Source organism: Microcaecilia unicolor, chromosome 7 (genome assembly GCF_901765095.1).
Source record: "Microcaecilia unicolor chromosome 7, aMicUni1.1, whole genome shotgun sequence".
Classification (NCBI taxonomy): Eukaryota; Metazoa; Chordata; class Amphibia; order Gymnophiona; family Siphonopidae; genus Microcaecilia; species Microcaecilia unicolor.
In genome coordinates, this window is record NC_044037.1 from 267,578,430 (window position 1) to 267,596,764 (window position 18,335).

The 18,335-nt window shown below is 41.4% G+C and overlaps 1 protein-coding gene across 5 annotated transcripts in view; it reads right to left on the reverse strand.

Annotated features, from left to right (window-relative positions):
* R3HDM1 (R3H domain containing 1) overlaps positions 1–18,335 on the reverse strand; it is a 336,575-nt gene that overhangs the window by 41,744 nt on the left and 276,496 nt on the right. For all 5 annotated transcript variants that reach the window (XM_030210711.1, XM_030210710.1, XM_030210709.1 and 2 more), the window contains one exon: positions 9,255–9,424. In XM_030210711.1, the coding sequence (XP_030066571.1) occupies positions 9,255–9,424 (170 nt within the window). The remainder of the gene's footprint in view (positions 1–9,254; positions 9,425–18,335) is intronic.

Below are 18,335 nucleotides of genomic sequence, written 5' to 3' on the forward strand. Positions count from 1 at the left end.
TTTGTCTGCTACGGTATTCTGTTTGCCGGCCAGATTTGGATTGCTTGGTGACAGAGGAGGTAAGATCCAGTTCTTCCCTGTTTGTTCAGGTAATACATCATTACTTGTTTGTCTAAGCTTAACTTTTTAAGCCCACCCACACAATTCCTGCCCCGACGATTATTATATCTTTGACCTTGTCTCACAATCTCATTATGCTCATTCCTCAATCTCTTTCTCTCCATCCTTCCTACTCCTTGCCCCTCCCAATATCTTCTCCTTTTGCTCATTCTATCTTTGTTTACCTCTCCATTCTCAATTTACATATCCTCAAAACCCCACAACTACTATGTTTACTACAACTTGCAACATTCTCCTTCAAGACTTTGTAATTCTATTTACTATGTAAGCCGCATTGAACCTGCTATGTGTGGGAAAGCGCGGGGTACAAATGTAATTAATAATAATAATAAGCGAAGTGTATAATGATTTGAGAATACGATTATGGAAGGCCTTGAGAGAATTCCAAACAGCTCACAATTCCAAGAGATTGATATGATGTTGCTCTCATGGAGACCACTGAGGTGTGCTCCCCAACCCATCATAGAAGTATCTGTGGTGATAACCTTGTGATGCAGAGGAGGCTGGCATGTAAAGCCTCAGGTAAGACTGTGGGACCCCATGACGTAGCTGTGGAGTTATTTGGATTTGAACGGATAGTAATTCCACGGCTTGGGACCACTGAGAGGAGAGTGTCCACTGAGGAATTTGAAAGTGAAGACAAGTCAATGGTGTTACATGGACTTTTGAAACCTTGTGACCAAGGAGGCAGAGAATCTGATGAGCAGATATCCACTGGGATATCTGAGTGACGAGATGTAATATATTGTTTGTTTGGTCGAGGAAAAACTGCTCAACCCCCAGTTGTGTTGAGAGGAGCCTCTATGAACTCTAAAGTCTCTACTGGCTGAAAATGTGATTTGGGGTAGTTGATGATGAATCCGAGAAGTTCTAGGAGTCATACTGCAGATTGCATGGAAGTGCTGGTGGACTCCTAAGAGGCTGCTTTGATTAACCAACCATTCAGGTATGGAAAGATGTGGATGTCCCACCTGTGAAGTATTGAAGCTACCACTACAAGACACTTCGTGAAGACTCGAGGAGCCGAGACCAAGCCAAATGGTAAGACCTTGTACTAATACTGCAGAGCCCCACAGTGGAAGTGAAGGAATTTTCTGTGTGCAGTGAAAATATATATATGAGTATATGCCTCCTTGAGGTCTAGAGAGCAAAGCCAATCATTGAGTTGTATTATGGGAAGTAGCAACCCCAGGGATACCATGCAAAACTTTTCTTTGAAGAGAAATTCGTTCAGGTCTCGTAGTACTCCTCCTGTCTTTTTTGGAATGAGAACATATCTGGAATGGAACCCTTGACCCCTGTCCGGCAGAAGAACTTGTTCTTTTGATTTCTACCTGAAGAGGGCTGAGAGCTCCTCTCAAAGTATCTCATTTGGAGTTGAAACAAGATTTCCTTGGTGGATGATTGGGGGGTCTTTTTCACCAATGCAGAGTGCAGCCGTGCTGAATGGTATGGTATGAGAGGCCACCTCTGTTGGAAGGGAGAGAATCTTCTTCTGACAAGTAGATTGGTTGGCATGGACAACTGTACAGACAACTGAATGGAGTCAAAGCATAGGTGGTTGTTTAGACTGAGTGGGCATCTGAGATTTTTGTCCTTACTGCTGTCTTGGCCACAAGCATTGGGATATAGTCCGTTGGGGTGGAGGAGTATATGTGTAATGATGCTTAGATGTATAATAGTTGGAACGTCGAATATCCTCCTGGAAATCTAGTAGAAGCAGTAGTAGTTTGAGGCCTAGATAGAGTTTTTATTGTATCTACTACTACTACTTATCATTTATATAGCGCTACAAGGCATACGCAGCGCTGTACACCATACATAAAAGACAGTCCCCTTCAACTTTGTCACCAAATAAGTTTTCTCCACAACAAGGTACACCTGCTAAATGTTTCTGGACAGCAGATTCAAGGTCGGAGACCCTGGAAGAGACATCAAAAGCCTGTCGCGCAAGATATTTATGACAGTCTAGAAGTTTTCTATGTAGTTTATGGAATTACTCTTGTTTGTCAGAGGGAAGGAATTTTGCAAAGGATAGGGTTCTCTGTAATAGAGATTTTAAGTAAATAGTGGAATAAAGTTGATAATCCAAGATGCGACTGGTTAGCATTGATGCCTGTAAAGTTCTTCTGCCAAAAGAGTCTAAGGTTCTTGCTTTTTTGCCTGGAGAAGCAGAAAATCTGGCACTGCGAGTGCACTTTAAAGCACTCTACACCACTAAGGAATGGTGTGGTAGTCGTGTTCTTTCAAATCCTGCACATTTCTGTATCCTATACATTGTGTCAATTTTCTTTGGGGCAAGCTGTCAGAAGGGATTTACAATTTTTTAGTAAAATAACATTTCATGGCCGAATGGAGAACTGTAATACCCTCTCTAGGTAGAGAGTCAATCTAGAACTTCATAAAGTTCTGAACGAGGTTACTCCTCTGTTTATAATTTCAACGGTATAGCTTGAACCATCTCATGGACAAAGCCTGAAAAGGATACACTTTCTAGGAGAGACTTACGCCTCTGAAGTAGAGGCGAAGGATCAAATGGAATGCCATAGGACTCCTCATCTGAGAAGTCCTGTGGGTCTTGATCTGTCTTCTAGGAAAGGTCTGAATCTGATTCTTCAAAGTACTGCTCATAAGAAGTACATGAAAGAGAGTTTCAACTAGAATATCAGTTCTGCATCAAAGCATATGAGCTCTTTAAGATGGAGAAAGCTCCTTGAACTGGAGAAAGCCCCAATGGTTGATGTCGAACCAGTGTGCGGGACCTCTCCCATTACTGTCTTTCCGATGTATTCATGGGCTGGGCTGAGGCTGGTGCAAGAACTCTGTAAAAGCCTGTACAGACTGCTAATGAGTGGAGGAGTGGCCTAGTGGTTAGGGTGGTGGACTTTGGTCCTGGGGAACTGAGTTTGATTCCCACTTCAGGCACAGGCAGCTCCTTGTGACTCTGGGCAAGTCACTTAACCCTCCAGTGCCCCATGTAAGACACATTGAGGCTGCCATGAGTGGGAAAGCGTGGGGTACAAATGTAACAAAAAAAAAATGCAGTAGCTCTGAAAGCTCCTCCTTGAGCATAGCTCAGATTTCCTCATGAAGGGCAGGCGTCGGTATGGGCTGAGAAAGTGGTGTGGACGCAGCCTGTAGGAGATCTCAAACATCTTGAAGGCTCTTGATGTGAAATGATCTGGAGTGAGGAAGAGTGGTCACAGCAGAACAGATGCTTCCTGTGCATCGAGGATGTCGATGCAGGAGAGGTATGGGCCGAGTGTCTGGAGAGAGAATGATGGCAATGCTTCTTAGGCTTTTTGCACCACAGGTACCTCAATGCACACAGCACCAATGACAAGGACATAGAGTCCTGACACTTTCACAGCATCAAATCCAATGCAGCACCCTCTCAATGTTGAATGGGTGCACCAAATGTCAATGCAGGTTCCGCATCAAGTACCAAATCTCCTGCCATGCTCAATGTGGATACCAATGTCGATGCAGGATCAAAATGTTTTTTTAACTGAATTCTGTGGGCTTTAACCTCATGCGTTGGCAGAGGTTACAGTTAATTATGGAGGTCTTTGCCTGAAACAGCCCTACTGCATGCGTACACTTCTTAAAGCCACACGGCAACCTCGATGACATGGATAGAAAAATGGCCGATGCAAGGTCAAAAGGCTCTATAGACCAGGGAGCTCGAGTAGTTGCACACCTGAAAAAGCTTGATGCTTCCCTGGTATGGGAAAGGGCTTTGAGGGCTCTTGGGCTGAAATTTGAAAAACTGAAAAAATGTAGAAATATGAATTAACTATATAAAATTATCAGTGAAAAAAGTAAAATATGAAGCAAAAATATCACAGAAAAAAGGAAGACACCAAAAAGGCAAAGTTTTTTCGTGCTAAGGAGAGATTAAAAGCACAACCTCTCTGCTCCACAGAAAACCAAAGACAGCTAGTCCCCATGCTCGGATGTGAAGGTACTCACGAATGTGCAGTGGGCACGCTGCCTCAAAGATTTAAAATGACAGTGCACTTGGCAGTGTCAACACCGGGCTCTGTGGACCACATCACCCATATGTGAGATTATGATGCCTGCCTGTCCTCAGAGAATACTTAATTACAATTTGCAAATTTAAAATGCATTACTGTAAAACTGTAAAATATCCAACAGTGGGGACTTACATACATTAGAACACAGTAAAAGCTTTGTCCATACCACTAGAAAAAAATGCTTGTATACTGATTTAGTCACTGGATGCAGCTGATGCATAAATGCCTTTGCAGTGAGTTATCTCTGCATGCAGGACGTTCACATTTACTACAAGAAGTGCTGCACTTTTTGTCTTTCTGCCTTGGACAGAGGAAACAGCAAGCATGCGTCCTTGACTGATTGTCTGCCACCATCATTGGTATAAGGGACTTTTGGCACCGTGGTCAACGTCACTATTTCTCTGCCCAGGTGCAGAAGAAATAGCCTCCTCTTGTGTTGTCTTTGCTTGCCATTCTGGATTTAGGGCAACTCAAATGATAAAGGCATTCAGAGCACCGAGGTGAAATCATATTGTAAAATATTCCCCTTTGGCCAGTGTCGTGTCATACGCTCTGTTGTGTACATCATCAGCATCTAGTAAGATGTGGTGACTCCACTCTTTGAAGTATTATAATCAAGAATTGGGCTTCTTGTATGGACATCTCATCAACTTCCTGGGTTTTGTGCATACTGCTGAGTAGCATAACTACTTTCCCTTTCTTGGGGCTGTATTATTATTCAGATAGAAGTGATGCAACCTTGCAAAATGTAAACATTGATGACAGTGCTATGTTTCCCTTTGTGTTTACAAACTTTTCTGTTCTTGCGGATAGTTCCTAGCAATGTCATCGGCATCTCTCACAGCTTCTGAGCAAGAAGTTGTCTGCCATAACATTTCTCCTACTTATTATTTAATTGGGGCCACTTTTGACTCCAGTGAGAATCAGCCACTTGGCGAAGCAAACAACAGGCACTATCTAGTGAATAATCATGAAATATGAAATTGCTCAGTGTAATTGGCACAAAGTCATGTCATGAAAAACGTCAGGAAAAGCAAGATCTTAAAAATATACACAACTCATCATACACTAACATAAATATCGTATGGGGTCATTTTTGACCCCACTGGGCCCTCTAGGGTTCAGCTGAGTTATTTTACCATTAAGTCATTCTATTTTAGTACAAGTCCCATTTTATGTAATGAGACCTAGTTTCTAATAACTGGGGTTAAGAGTAAAATAATGTGTGTTGATGCAGCGATTTTCAACTGGTATGCTGCAGGAGTTTGGTGTCACTTCTGTCCCTCCCCAGCCAGTAACCTGGCATTTTAAGTTTTCTTCTGCAGCAGTCGGCAGCATCAGGCTGAGGTTCAGACAGCCTTCTCGCGCCAACCCCCCAAGTTTTCTCTCTGATAGGTGGGAAGCATCAGAGAAAAGGCTCTGGATGGCGCAACTAGGCTGTCTAACCTGCTGCAGTCAATGCCTAAAGAAGAAAACTTCTTAAAAGGTACACAGGTAAAGTGAGGGGGGGGGGAGTCAAGATTAGACCTTGAAAGTACTGCTATAGTTGAGTAGTTCTAAGAAAGTGCAGACCATATAGAAAACAGAAAAAATGATAAGGAATGAATCAAAACAGCTCCTGCTTTCTTTCAGCCATCTTCTTGGCAATGGTAATAATGGCAATGTAAGCGGAATACCAGTTGCTGTTTGCTATGAGCATAATTGCTTCTCTTTATATAAATGTGCTGTTCATCTGTTCCTAGCAACAGTGATCTTAGTAATGTCATGTAATGGCAGGGTACAGTTGTTGAAGTTGGAATAATGGTAGGTTTCTGCTTCCCATTTAATCTTTAATAAATTGCTAATTTTTCTGTTCTTACTTTCAGGTCTAATATATTTCTGTTGGCAGTTCTCAACCCAGTACTCAGGACATACCTAAGCCAACGAAGTTTTCAAGATATCCACAATGAATTTCCAAGGACTCTCCTGAAAACATTAACTGGTGACTGAGTCCCGAGGGCTGTCTTGAGAACCCCTGTTCTATACTGAAATAATAAAATTATTGACCTACAGCACTCTATATGCCTATTCCTCATTATAAAGAAACTACTACTATCACTCCTTATTCATAATGATGCTAGTGTGATGTTGTGATCAAAAAATGATTAAAATGTAATTGAAAAAATAGCCTCAGGTGCCCAGGGAACAAGGGAACCTATACATAAGATTCCACTGTATTGGCTAACATCACAGGCCCTACCACCATCCGAAAAAAAACACAATAATCAAAAAAACTCCCCTATAAACCCAAAATTTGATTATTGTGGTTTTTTTCGGATGGTGGTAGGGCCTGTGATGTTAGCCAATACAGTGGAATCTTATGTATAGGTTCCCTGGGCACCTGAGGCTATTTTTTCAATTACATTTTAATCATTTTTTGATCACAACACCACACTAGCATCATTATGAATTAGGAGTGATAGTAGTAGTTTTTTTATACATTTTTTTACTCCTGGCAGTTGTTTATATATTGCTATTCCTCATTAAGCAAAATGCTATCTGGGACCTGGAGCATTTCAGTAAATTTTGCTCTGGTGTCGACATTATATTCAGGAGCTTGAATTGTTCTTGGTGCTCTAGCTTCTGCTCCACACGGCACTTCTGAGCTGTCTGGATGTTGGAGGGGAGCCTGGACCTTGTTCTGATTTGTACCCTAATACTGCAAAACTTATGTAACAGCCTCAGGATGGTGTTTTCTCATCTTCTGTTGATGTCTCTAGCTATGTAGGCCACCATGGACAGGAACTTATATACAGAAGCACTGCAACTAGCATGCATTATTCTTGTATTGATAATCTATCTATATAAAACTCACCCTCAACGTTCTATTTGCACTGACGTCACTGAAGCCAGGTTCGTAAGTTCGAAGCTCTGAAGCCACACAAAATCACAGTCTCTGGGCCCCGCCCTCGTGTCAAACGTTATGACGTTGAGGGCGGAGCACATTCTCACCTCCAACGTTCTACTGCACTGTAGCTCTGCTCCGCCCTCGCGTCAAAACGCGATGATGTCAAGGGCGGGGCACACGTTACTCTATCGGTTCCTACTGCAGGGGCATTGACATGACGCTAAAATCTTCTGTTTCGGCAGGTCAGTGGGGTGGGGGGGTCTTCGGAGAGGGGGGAGCGCCGGCAGCAACGACATTGGTGGGGGTGGATGGGGGTGCACTGCCAACACACACATTGGGGGGAAGGGAATGGTGACGGACGCTGGGGGGCGTGCCAAAAGGGCCAGGGTGAGACAACATTCGCAGGGAGGCTGCAGGGGGGCAGCGACACAATATAATCTCTGGCTGGCTGGCTGCACGGGGGGGGGGGGGGGGGCAGGAGACACAGCACAATCGCTGCGTGGCTGCAGGGGGGCCAGGGGACACAGGACAATAGCAGGGTGGCTACAGGGACAGCAGGGGAGATAGCATAATCACTAGGTGGCTGGAGGTGGCCCACGAGACAGACAACAAATGCAGGGTGGCTGGAGGGGGGGCAGGGAATATAGAACACTCACTGGGTGCCTGGATGTGGCGCAGGGGACACAGGAAACTCGCTGCGTGGCTGCAGGGGGGCATAGAACACTCACTGGGTGCCTGTAGGAGGCGCAGGGGACACAGCAAACTCGCTGCATGGCTGCAGGGGGGCAAGGGACAGAGGAGACTCGCAGGTTGGCTGCAGGGGGGGGCAAGGGAGAGAACGCCATCGGTGGGTGGCTGCAGGGGGGCAAGGGAAAAAGTATAATCGCTGGGTGGCTGGAGGGGGAGCAGGGGAGAGAGGAGAATCGCACGGTGGATGCAGGGGGGCCACAGGAGACGCACCCGGCAGTCTCGCTCTCTCTCACACACACTCGCGCATTCACTCTCACTGTCTCACACACAGTCAATCTCACACATACTCTCTCAAACATACACACTACAAGGAAAACCTTGCTAGCGCCCGTTTCATTTGTGCCAGAAACGGGCCATTTTTTACTAGTGTCTTTATAAAATACTACCAGCACATGTCAAATAACACTATTAGTTGGCATATATATGACATGTCTTAAGAAAACCTTCAAACTCATTTTTTAAATGATAAATAATATCCTTAAAACACTGATGGTGCACCTTGACAGTGTGCTGCGAGATGAAAAAGATTGGCAATCACCGTATTAACGGTAGCCCATACTGATAACTTTCCCCTGAGTTGTTTTAAAGCTACACATACAATATATAGTTATCTAGGCAAAGATATCAATATCTACATTTACATACGAATGACAATATAAATTACATATAAAATGTACAGATATGTTTTTCTTTTCTGTATACACTCTCTCTCTTTTTTTTTTTTTATTTAACAAGAGGGCTTTATTGAGCAAAACAAGGAAAGAACAACAGTCGACACAAGCTATAAAAAAAAAAAAGACAATATGCAGACTTTCTAAATTGAGTTAAAATATGTTCTCCACAATGCAAAATGCATCCTCTGCAGTTTTACGCAACAACTCAAAAGGAAAAGGGAGAAGAAGGGGGGGGGGGGGGGGGGGGGGGGGGGGAAGGGGAGGCTAAACCCTACATATAGGGGTACATATCAAACACTTCAAAAACAGTGGAGATGGTAAAGCTAAACAAGAAAAACCAGGCCAGGTCTCATTCATCTGCAAACTTTTCTGTACACTCTCTTAATGTTATATTATGGTTTAGTAATTTTAATATATCACCTTTCATGGGGTACTGGCAAAGCAGTTTAAAAGTGGTACATCCTCCAATGCATACACATTAAAATATTACTTAAAACCATCTAGTTATGTCCTTGATGTCACTAACAGAACTCATTCACTGATTCATGGCCTAGATTAGGGCTACTCAATTCCGGTCCTCAAGGTCCAAAGACCAGTCTAGGTTTTCAGAATATCTACCTTGAATATGCATGACAGAGATTTGCATGCACCACATCCTTGGTATGCAAATATCACATGCATATTCATTGTGGATATTCTGAAAACCTAGCCTGGTCTGTGGACCTCAAGGACCAGTACTGAGTAACCCTTGCCTAGATAAAACATTTATAGATAAAACTAAGTTACCTGTGTAGAATTTTCTAAACTGCTCAATTCTGTGGATTTCTGTCCTCTTTGATGTTCACAATAATATTTGCTTGATTTCCACTGAGTCGACGAATGAGCTGGGGGCTGAGGATTGTTGGGAATATTTAGTTGCATCATTACCACTCCTCCACTTGGTGGTGGTGCAACTGCTAAAAGAACACATTTAGAAGGAAAGGGTATTTAGCTTTATCACAAAGCCTATAATCATAATACTTGTGTTTCTTTTGAGCTTCTGGGCTTAGAACAGTGGTTTTCAACTCAGGACTGTGGGCCATCCCATATGCCCCACCCAGTTTGGTTTGAAAGATATCATTAATGAATAGGAACAGTATATCCACATCTATTATCTTGGTTCTTCAAAGCTACATATATAAACATATACCATGAATATTCATCATAGATATCCTGAAAATTGGACTGGCTAGGCTGAGCCCATGAGAACCAGGTTGGGAACCAGTAGCTTAGACTAAGGATTCAATGGACAAAGGCAATTTGCAAATTAGGTTTTATTTTTTACCTTTTAAATTTGATTTGTTATGGAGGCAGAAGTGCCATAACAAAGAGCATTCTATTTTTGAGAGAAGCATCAACAAAATACTAAAATGTAGAAAACTAAAGGCAGAAGACTGGGCCCAGGCATGATCAACAGCAGAAAAGCAACACACAATCCATTTTCAGCCAACTCTATTACTCCTGTCTATTTTACATTTGAATATTTGCTTTATTTTATTTTTGCTGCAATAATGAAAAATGTCTAACAATGAAATTAACACCTTATTAATAACAAAGCTTTTACTGAAAAAATATAGCAGGTTAGATTTCTTGTATGGAGACGTTCAGTTCTGCCTTGAACATTTTGTTCTTTAAGTAGTTTAACTAAACATTTTTTTAAATTGATAACACACAGATATGATGGAGAACCACAAATAGATTTTTTTTTTTTTTGCAGGATAGCAACAATAAATATGTATGAGATTTATATGCATACAATGGAGACAATTCAAATGCAAAGATATCTCATTCATATTCACCGTGGATATCTGTAAAAACATATATGTTTGTGACTCTTCAAACAGGAACAGACTACCTCATTTAACACTTACGGATCTATGCGCTAAGCATTTTTCTTTAATATATTTGGTTCTATTGATATACACAATTACTACATATCTTGTAGGAACATCTCTTTAAACCTGAATAACAACAACTTTTATATTGCAGAAGCAAAAAAGATGGTTCAATGCGGTTTATAAGATCAACCTGGTAAGTTAAAGGGAAAATACAAAATACTAATTAGAGTTTTTTTTAAAGTTTTCTCAGCAACCACTTTGAATTTCAATGAGAAATTTTAAGTACTTATCTAGTGACCACTTATGTAAGCTACGTTGATGTTACCGCCATTGTAGTGTTACTACCTAGCAATTTCTGCATGTTAAAAATGTTCGAGCTAAAACACAGTAAAATAACTTCATTCAAATGATACAATTAACTATATGTCAGAATTTTACAATCACAGTGAACGCTCAAAAAGTGTCTACTCCCAGCTTTAACACAGGCCCTTCAGTCACTTTAGGAAGTTCTTGATAGCCTTTGCTCCAAAACCTTGTTCACACAGTGCTGGATTCTCATTTGGTTCGCCACCAACACCTTGCCCATGATTGCCGTTCCGATATGAAATGCTTTTAAAAAGAAATTATCTGTAAATTATCATATTATCAAATGCAAAATATTCAAATACAAATTATTGTTTACAAACATCTATGTCACTGTAACATCAACAACAGTAAGCTAGTACCCCATTTTATTTTCTCCAAATAATGTAGTTTTACAGTGCAAATGTTTCTGAATGCGTGAAAATCGATGAGTGGTCATGCTAAAAAGTAACCCTCCCATGTTTAAAGATAACCTCATTCCATTCAGCACATAAACGTAGATAGTAACAAATAAAGCTGTAAATTTTCACATTGAAATTCCAAGCGGTTGCTGAGAAAACAGCAAAAAAACTCTATAGAGGATTACTTTTTTGTCTCACCCTGTATATTAATCGCTAAGGTATGAATTTAAATAGAGGAAAGGCCTCGAGAAGCCCCTGGCAACAAAACACAAAGCACAAGGGGCTGGACTTCATCATTGGCCAGAAAACTTCTGTAGTGCTATTGTCAATTTCTTAACTTCACTTGAAATAGCAAGAATTTCACCAGATTTTACTTAACTTAATCAGGTGTCACATCGTGCGGGTTCCTCACACGCCTTGACCACGACCAACGATGGCTGCTGTTTCGTGGACCTGCCTTAGGGTACTGAGGGCCGTGTGTGTGCTCCGCAGCGATGGACCACAGTACTCTGAGGCAGGTCCACGAGGAATAGATGGGACACAGTAGGCTCTGGTAGACTATGACCTGTAACATGGAGGCATTCACCCTCCCAACCATTGCCCTTATAAAATTCCTTTGCTGCATTGCACTGGAGTATTATGATGCTCAGAAAAGTGCTGATGTGGAACTAGAGGCAAAGAATGTAACACAATCCAAGAGACATCCCCAAAACAATGACAGATCGGTGCAAAGCAGAAAATTCTTACTGCTAGGTGACTCCAAAATCAGAGGCATTAACTTAGGAACACAGTTCAAAGGACCCAACCAAGTGAAGTGCCTTCCAGGATCCTCAGCTACCAGAAGTACTGACCACATAATGAACATGATCCGAGAGGAGAGTAAGGATTCTAATACAGATGTTGTAATCCACCTAGGGACTAATGATCTGGCCAATGATAACAAGTTTAGGACATAGAGAGCATTCCAGAAGCTTGGGGAGGGACTGAAGTCTTTGGTTCGCACTGCAGCTTTTTCTGAAGTTATTCTTATATGTGAGGGAAGAAGAGAGACTTCGTAAAACAGAGGAATTCAATAGGTGGTTCAAAGTTTGGTGTAAGGAAGAAGGTTTCAGATACATAGGAGGATAGGGAAGTACATGGCAAAATCATGGTCTGTACTGTAATGATGGGCTCCAACTTTCAGTGACGGGGAAAATGGATCCTTGGGGAAAAATTCAGGAAGTATGTTTCTAGTCATTTAAACTAAAGGGTGGGGGTGACAAAAGGAGACAAACGAATCCAGAAAGTCATTCCCAGAAAAAAACTAATGGCAGAGGGAAAGGTCATGTAAATAAAGAAAACCATTCTAACTCAGGCCCAGATGCACAAAACCTAATGAGTCAGCAACGTGGTATTTATACCAGTTCTAGCCAGTTTAGCGAGCAAGGAATAAACTTAGAAATGCACAAAGGGGTTCTCTGAGCTATTTTCCTGCTATGATAGCAGCTAATTACTATACAAATGTGCATGCAAAGCAATGCACAGCCTTTTAACGACCCGATGCAAGAAGCAGTCCCTACCTTTACCGCTGAAATTTTAACGGGTGGTCAGGAGCTGTCGGTACTGCCTAGAATGACACCTGAACAGTGAAGGGAAGAGGTGGAGGGAAGAATTTCAGCCTGTCAGAATCATCCGGACCCCCTCTCTGTTGACTGCCTGAAGGTAAAAGGCTTCTATTAAGAAACAGCATTTGTGCCATCAGTGGAAAGATAGAGAGAAAACAGCGACTTAGCAAAAACAGATGCAATAATGAACCAAACTTCCAGTCATTACCTGATCAGAGTTCTCACGCAATGGGGTCATTAGTATTAATCTACAAAGAGACAGTGCAAGCGGAAAATTTAAAAAAAAAAAAAAAAGAGCTTTTTTTTTTTTAAATACATACAGTTTGTCTGTGTGGATGAAACCTGTCTGTGGCATGTACAGAGCAGCCACACTTAGTGATTGGCTGCTCTGCGCTTTATCAGCTGGCTGACTGGCTTCCCCCATCGCATACAAATCAGCCCTGTTCACAAAAGCAGCAAGCAGTTCATTTGCATTCGATTCTCTTTGGGAATCCATCTGTATTCCCAAATCAGTAATTTTTATCGATTTGAAAATACGGATGGATTCTTAATAGGGATCTTAGTGCATCTGAGCCTCAATTAGCACAGGGAAAGCAATGAGCACAAATTCTCGTAGTCTAAGTAGAAAGGTTCAAGATCTGCAAACCCTGATGTTTGAGGAAAACTTGGATATTGTTGCTATTACAGATACATGGTTCAATGATTCCCATGAATAGGATATGACCATATCGGGCTATAATCTTTTTAGAAGGGATATGGTGGGCTGAAGAGGTGGAGGAGTGGAGTTATATGTGGAAAACAATATCAGAGCAGCTGAAATGTGGGGTACCTGGGGAAAGGAAGAAGCTATACAGATCGTCCTGGAAAGAGAAGATGGAACCTATATCCACACTGGAATTATCTACAGACCTCTGGCACAAATGGAGAAGCTGGACAAGGACCTGATAGAAGAAGTTCATATATTTGGTATGAAAGGGGAGGTACTATTGGTAGGAGATTTCAACTTGCCTGACGTGGACTGGAACGTCTAGTCGGCAAAATCGGAAAGAAGCTGAGAGATCATGGATGCCTTTCAAAGTGCCTTGCTCAGACAACTGGTGACAGAACCCACGAGGGAAGGGTTGATGTTGGATCTAGTGCTCACAAATAGAGGAATGGGAATAGGACTTGATATACAGTCCTTTCAGTGGTTTCTCCAACTCCATTCAAAGTGGTTTACACATTATATACAGGTACTTATTTTTGTACCTGGGGCAATGGAGGGTTATATGACTTGCTTGGAGTCACAAGGAGCTGCAGTGGGAATCGAAACCAATTCACCAGGATCAAAGTCTGCTGCACTAACCACTAGGCTACTCCTCCAATGTCTCTGTGGGTGCCCACCCAGGTAATAGTGATCATCACACAATATGGTTTCATGTAAGAGCAAAAGCGGAATGCAGACGCACAAAACTCAAAGTTCTGGATTTCAGATGTACTGATTTTGGTAAAAAGGGGGTATGCTTGAAGAGGGAGCTGACAGCAGGGATAGAAAATGGAGAAGTGTAAGTGCAGTGGTCCAAGCTGAAAACTGCTATAAATATGGCAACCGATCTTCACACAAGTAAACAAAAACAAGAGAAACAGGAAGCCTATATGGTTCTCCAAACAAGTGGCTGAAAAAATAAGGGAAAAGAGGCTTTGTTCAAGAAATACAACAGAACTCAACGAGAAGATCACAGAAAAGATTACCAGATTAAGCTCAAAGAAGCAAAGAGGGAAATACACCTAGCGAAAGCACAGGCGGAAGAAAGAATGGCTAAAGAGGTAAAGAGAGTTGATAAGGCCTTTTTTTTAAAGATATATTGGGGAAAGGAGAAAAAATAGGAATGAAATTGCAAGACTGAAAGATACTGAGAATAGCTATAAGGAGAGTGATGAGGATAAAGCGAACATTTTAAACAAATACTTCTCTTCGGTGTTCATGGATGAAAATCCTGGAGAAGGACCATGGTCGGTGGCAGAGCGTATATCTGGGAATGGAGTAGATATTGCACCGTTCACAGAAGAAAGCATTTATAAATGGCTTGAAATTTTTGAAAGTGGACAAAGCAATGGGGCCAGATGGGATACATCTCAGGATACTGAGGGAGCTCAAAGAAGTCCTGGCGGGATCTTTTAAAGATTATTAAATAGATCTTTAGAGATGGAAGAGGTACCGAGGGACTGGAGACAAACGAATGTGGTCCCTCTTCACAAAAGTGGAGACAGGGCAGAAGTGGGAAACTACAGGCTGGTAAGCCTCATGTCGGTGGTAGGAAAAATAATGGAATCGCTGCTAAAGGAGAGGATAGTAGACTTTCTAGAAGCCAACGGGTTACAAAATCCAAGGCAACATGGTTTTTTACCAAAAGAAAATCCTGCCAAATGAATCTGATTGACTTCTTTGACCAAAGAACTGGATGAAGGACATATGACAGATGTAATCTACTTGGAGCCTTTTGATACTGTCCCTCACAAAAGACTCGTGAATAAGCTGAGCGGGCTGAACTTAGGACCCAAAGTAGTGAACTAGATTGGAAGCTGGTTGACCGACAGGTGGCAGAGGGTGGTGGTAAATGGAATCTGCTTGGAAGAAAGGAAGGTGAGTAGTGGAGTGCCTCAGGGGTCTGTGCTGGGGCCGATTCTGCGTAATATATTTGTGCAAGACATTGCTGAAGGTTTAGAAGGAAAAGTTTGTCTTTTTGCGGATGATGCGAAGATAGCCAACAGAGCGAATACCCTGCAGGAAGTCCAAACCATAAGAAGGGCTCTCCAAATGTTAGAAAAATGGTTGAGAGTCTGGCATTTAAAATTTAATCACCAAATAGCTCCAGTCTTATTGAATACAAAATATCTTTATTAAACACGTGTGCTTCAAAACCTGCTCACGTGTGTTTAAAACCTTTATTCACAAACAATGTTCTCTTATATCTTTCATACTCATTCACACCTTATAGTACCTGCATAGAAAATCTATAACAAGGAGGATTTATATATACATGACTTTCTTGAATATCATTACACACTGTGTCAGAGTTCATAACTTCTTGTCTCTCAAAGAGACTTCACAGAATTAGAAATACGGGACCTTTGCATGTGTCCATTCACTCTGCTCTTCCGGTTTCCGGTTTCACATAAAGTTTCATGAAAGTTCAAGACAAACCCCAACACACTTCTCTGGGGATGAACAACTCCACTTGCAATAGATTTCAGGCACTACATAAGCAGAATGAGACTTTCAATCTCATCTATCTCATCAAAATATAATGTTTTATATATAATAACTGCACTTACTTTAACTTGAACTTTCATGAAACTTTATGTGAAACCGGAAACCGGAAGAGCAGAGTGAATGGACACATGCAAAGGTCCCGTATTTCTAATTCTGTGAAGTCTCTTTGAGAGACAAGAAGTTATGAACTCTGACACAGTGTGTAATGATATTCAAGAAAGTCATGTATATATAAATCCTCCTTGTTATAGATTTTCTATGCAGGTACTATAAGGTGTGAATGAGTATGAAAGATATAAGAGAACATTGTTTGTGAATAAAGGTTTTAAACACACGTGAGCAGGTTTTGAAGCACACGTGTTTAATAAAGATATTTTGTATTCAATAAGACTGGAGCTATTTGGTGATTGATAATACGAGTGCTCCAGCAGCTCTATTGAGTCCCTAATTGTATAATATTATCAATATATATTTTTAGGGAGATGGCAGCGGCCGGATGGGATTCGAAGGCAGGCCTAACAGAAGACCGTGTAGCTGAATTATTGGGGGGAGCACGCCTATTTTCTGGGGGTATCCAAGAGCAGGAAAGTAGTTGGGATGATGTTTTAAGGATCCATAAGACCTTGGTAAGGGCGGAACTCCACTCGGTGGCATTGATTGAATATTGCCACACGCAACGGGTTCCTCGTGGTCTAAGAATCACTAAGGAGCCCAGATATCTGGGTAACGATAAATATGTCGCCAAGTGGAATACTGTTATCACTCAGTGCTCCCTTGATCTCATGTTACTTACAATTGATGCGTTACAGGAGGAGATACAGGGACACAGAGACGAGTTGTTTCAAAAACAGAATGCCATGAGGGGTGTTCAGGATAAAGGAACATTTGAGAAAAATCTAAAAGAACATAACTCAAAAATAGAGGAGTATACTAATAACCAAAGAGCGATTAAAATAGCAAAATTTCGCAGGGATGAATATGACTACACTAAGGGTTATGTCTATAGCTGGATGGACAAAAAACGCCGTACTCGTAGGGGTAAATTTGGTGGTAGAAAAGTACAATTTAAATTGTCGTCCAGTGAATCATCGGGTGACGATGAAAGAGGTTATACACGTAATAAAATGGAGTGTATAAATATGTGTAAGAGTTCTGAACACCCCGGTGATATACCGGATTCTTTTTTAAGGATAGGAGATCAAGGGCCCAACACAACAGGCGAACTAAAGGGAGGGCTCAAAGGACCCAAAACCAAGAAGCTGCCCAAGAAATAAACACTGTTATTAATATTTCAAATAGTACATTGTCACCAATGCAGAAGGAGGTTTTGACTAGGGGATTATCCTTTGTTCCATCTAGCAGGTATGATCCCTTTGAAACCAGGCGGGGTTTATATCGCTTCTTTAGAGAACTTAGATTACGATTATATTTTGGCAATTCAGATGATACAAATCAAGAGCCCATATTTCCACGCACAGGTCATATCTCCAGGTGGGTACCCCCGGGAACAATAGACCCTATGATTCAAGCTTTTCAAAAATTGGTCTTATACGATCTTGCTAAATTAGAGGAAAGAAGGGGGAACGAATGGAGTAATATTTCAGGGTTACAACGGCGTGGTATTCAAGAGCTGGCCAACAATCAGAATATAGTTATCCAAAGAGCCGACAAGGGGGGTTCCGTGGTGATTATGGACAGGGATAAATATAAACAAGAAGCGATTGGACAGTTGGGTCAAGACCAATATTATATATTGTTAGATGCTGACCCCACGAAACAATTACAATCAGAAATTGAGATATATGTGAATGAAGCAGCAATGAAAGATATTCTTACAAAAAAAGAAAAACAATTTTTGTGCCATCCATGTCCTGCTATTCCTTATATCTACTTTATCCCTAAAATCCATAAATCTACCAGGGACCCTCCCGGCCGCCCAATAGTATCCACTAAGAACTCAGTATTAGAGCCTCTATCTAAATACATTGATATGATATTGAACCCCCTGGTTTCGAGGGCAGAATCATACGTGAGAGATTCTATGCATTATATACAAATGCTTAAACAGCTAGAACCCACATTGAATAAAAAAGATCTTTACATGGTGGGGTTGGACGTAGTTGCCCTTTACACAAATATTCCCCAAGACAGAGCTATACAGATAGCATGTGAGCAATTTGAAAATCTCCACATTTCGCAGCTCAAAATTGAAGTATTGAAGCAATTATTAACGTGGGTGGTATGCCATAATTACTTCAAATTTGAAGATCTATTTTATAAACAGATAAAGGGGGTAGCTATGGGGGCAAGTGTTGCTCCGTCATTAGCATGCCTCTATATGATGCACTTTGAGAAAAGATATGTGTATG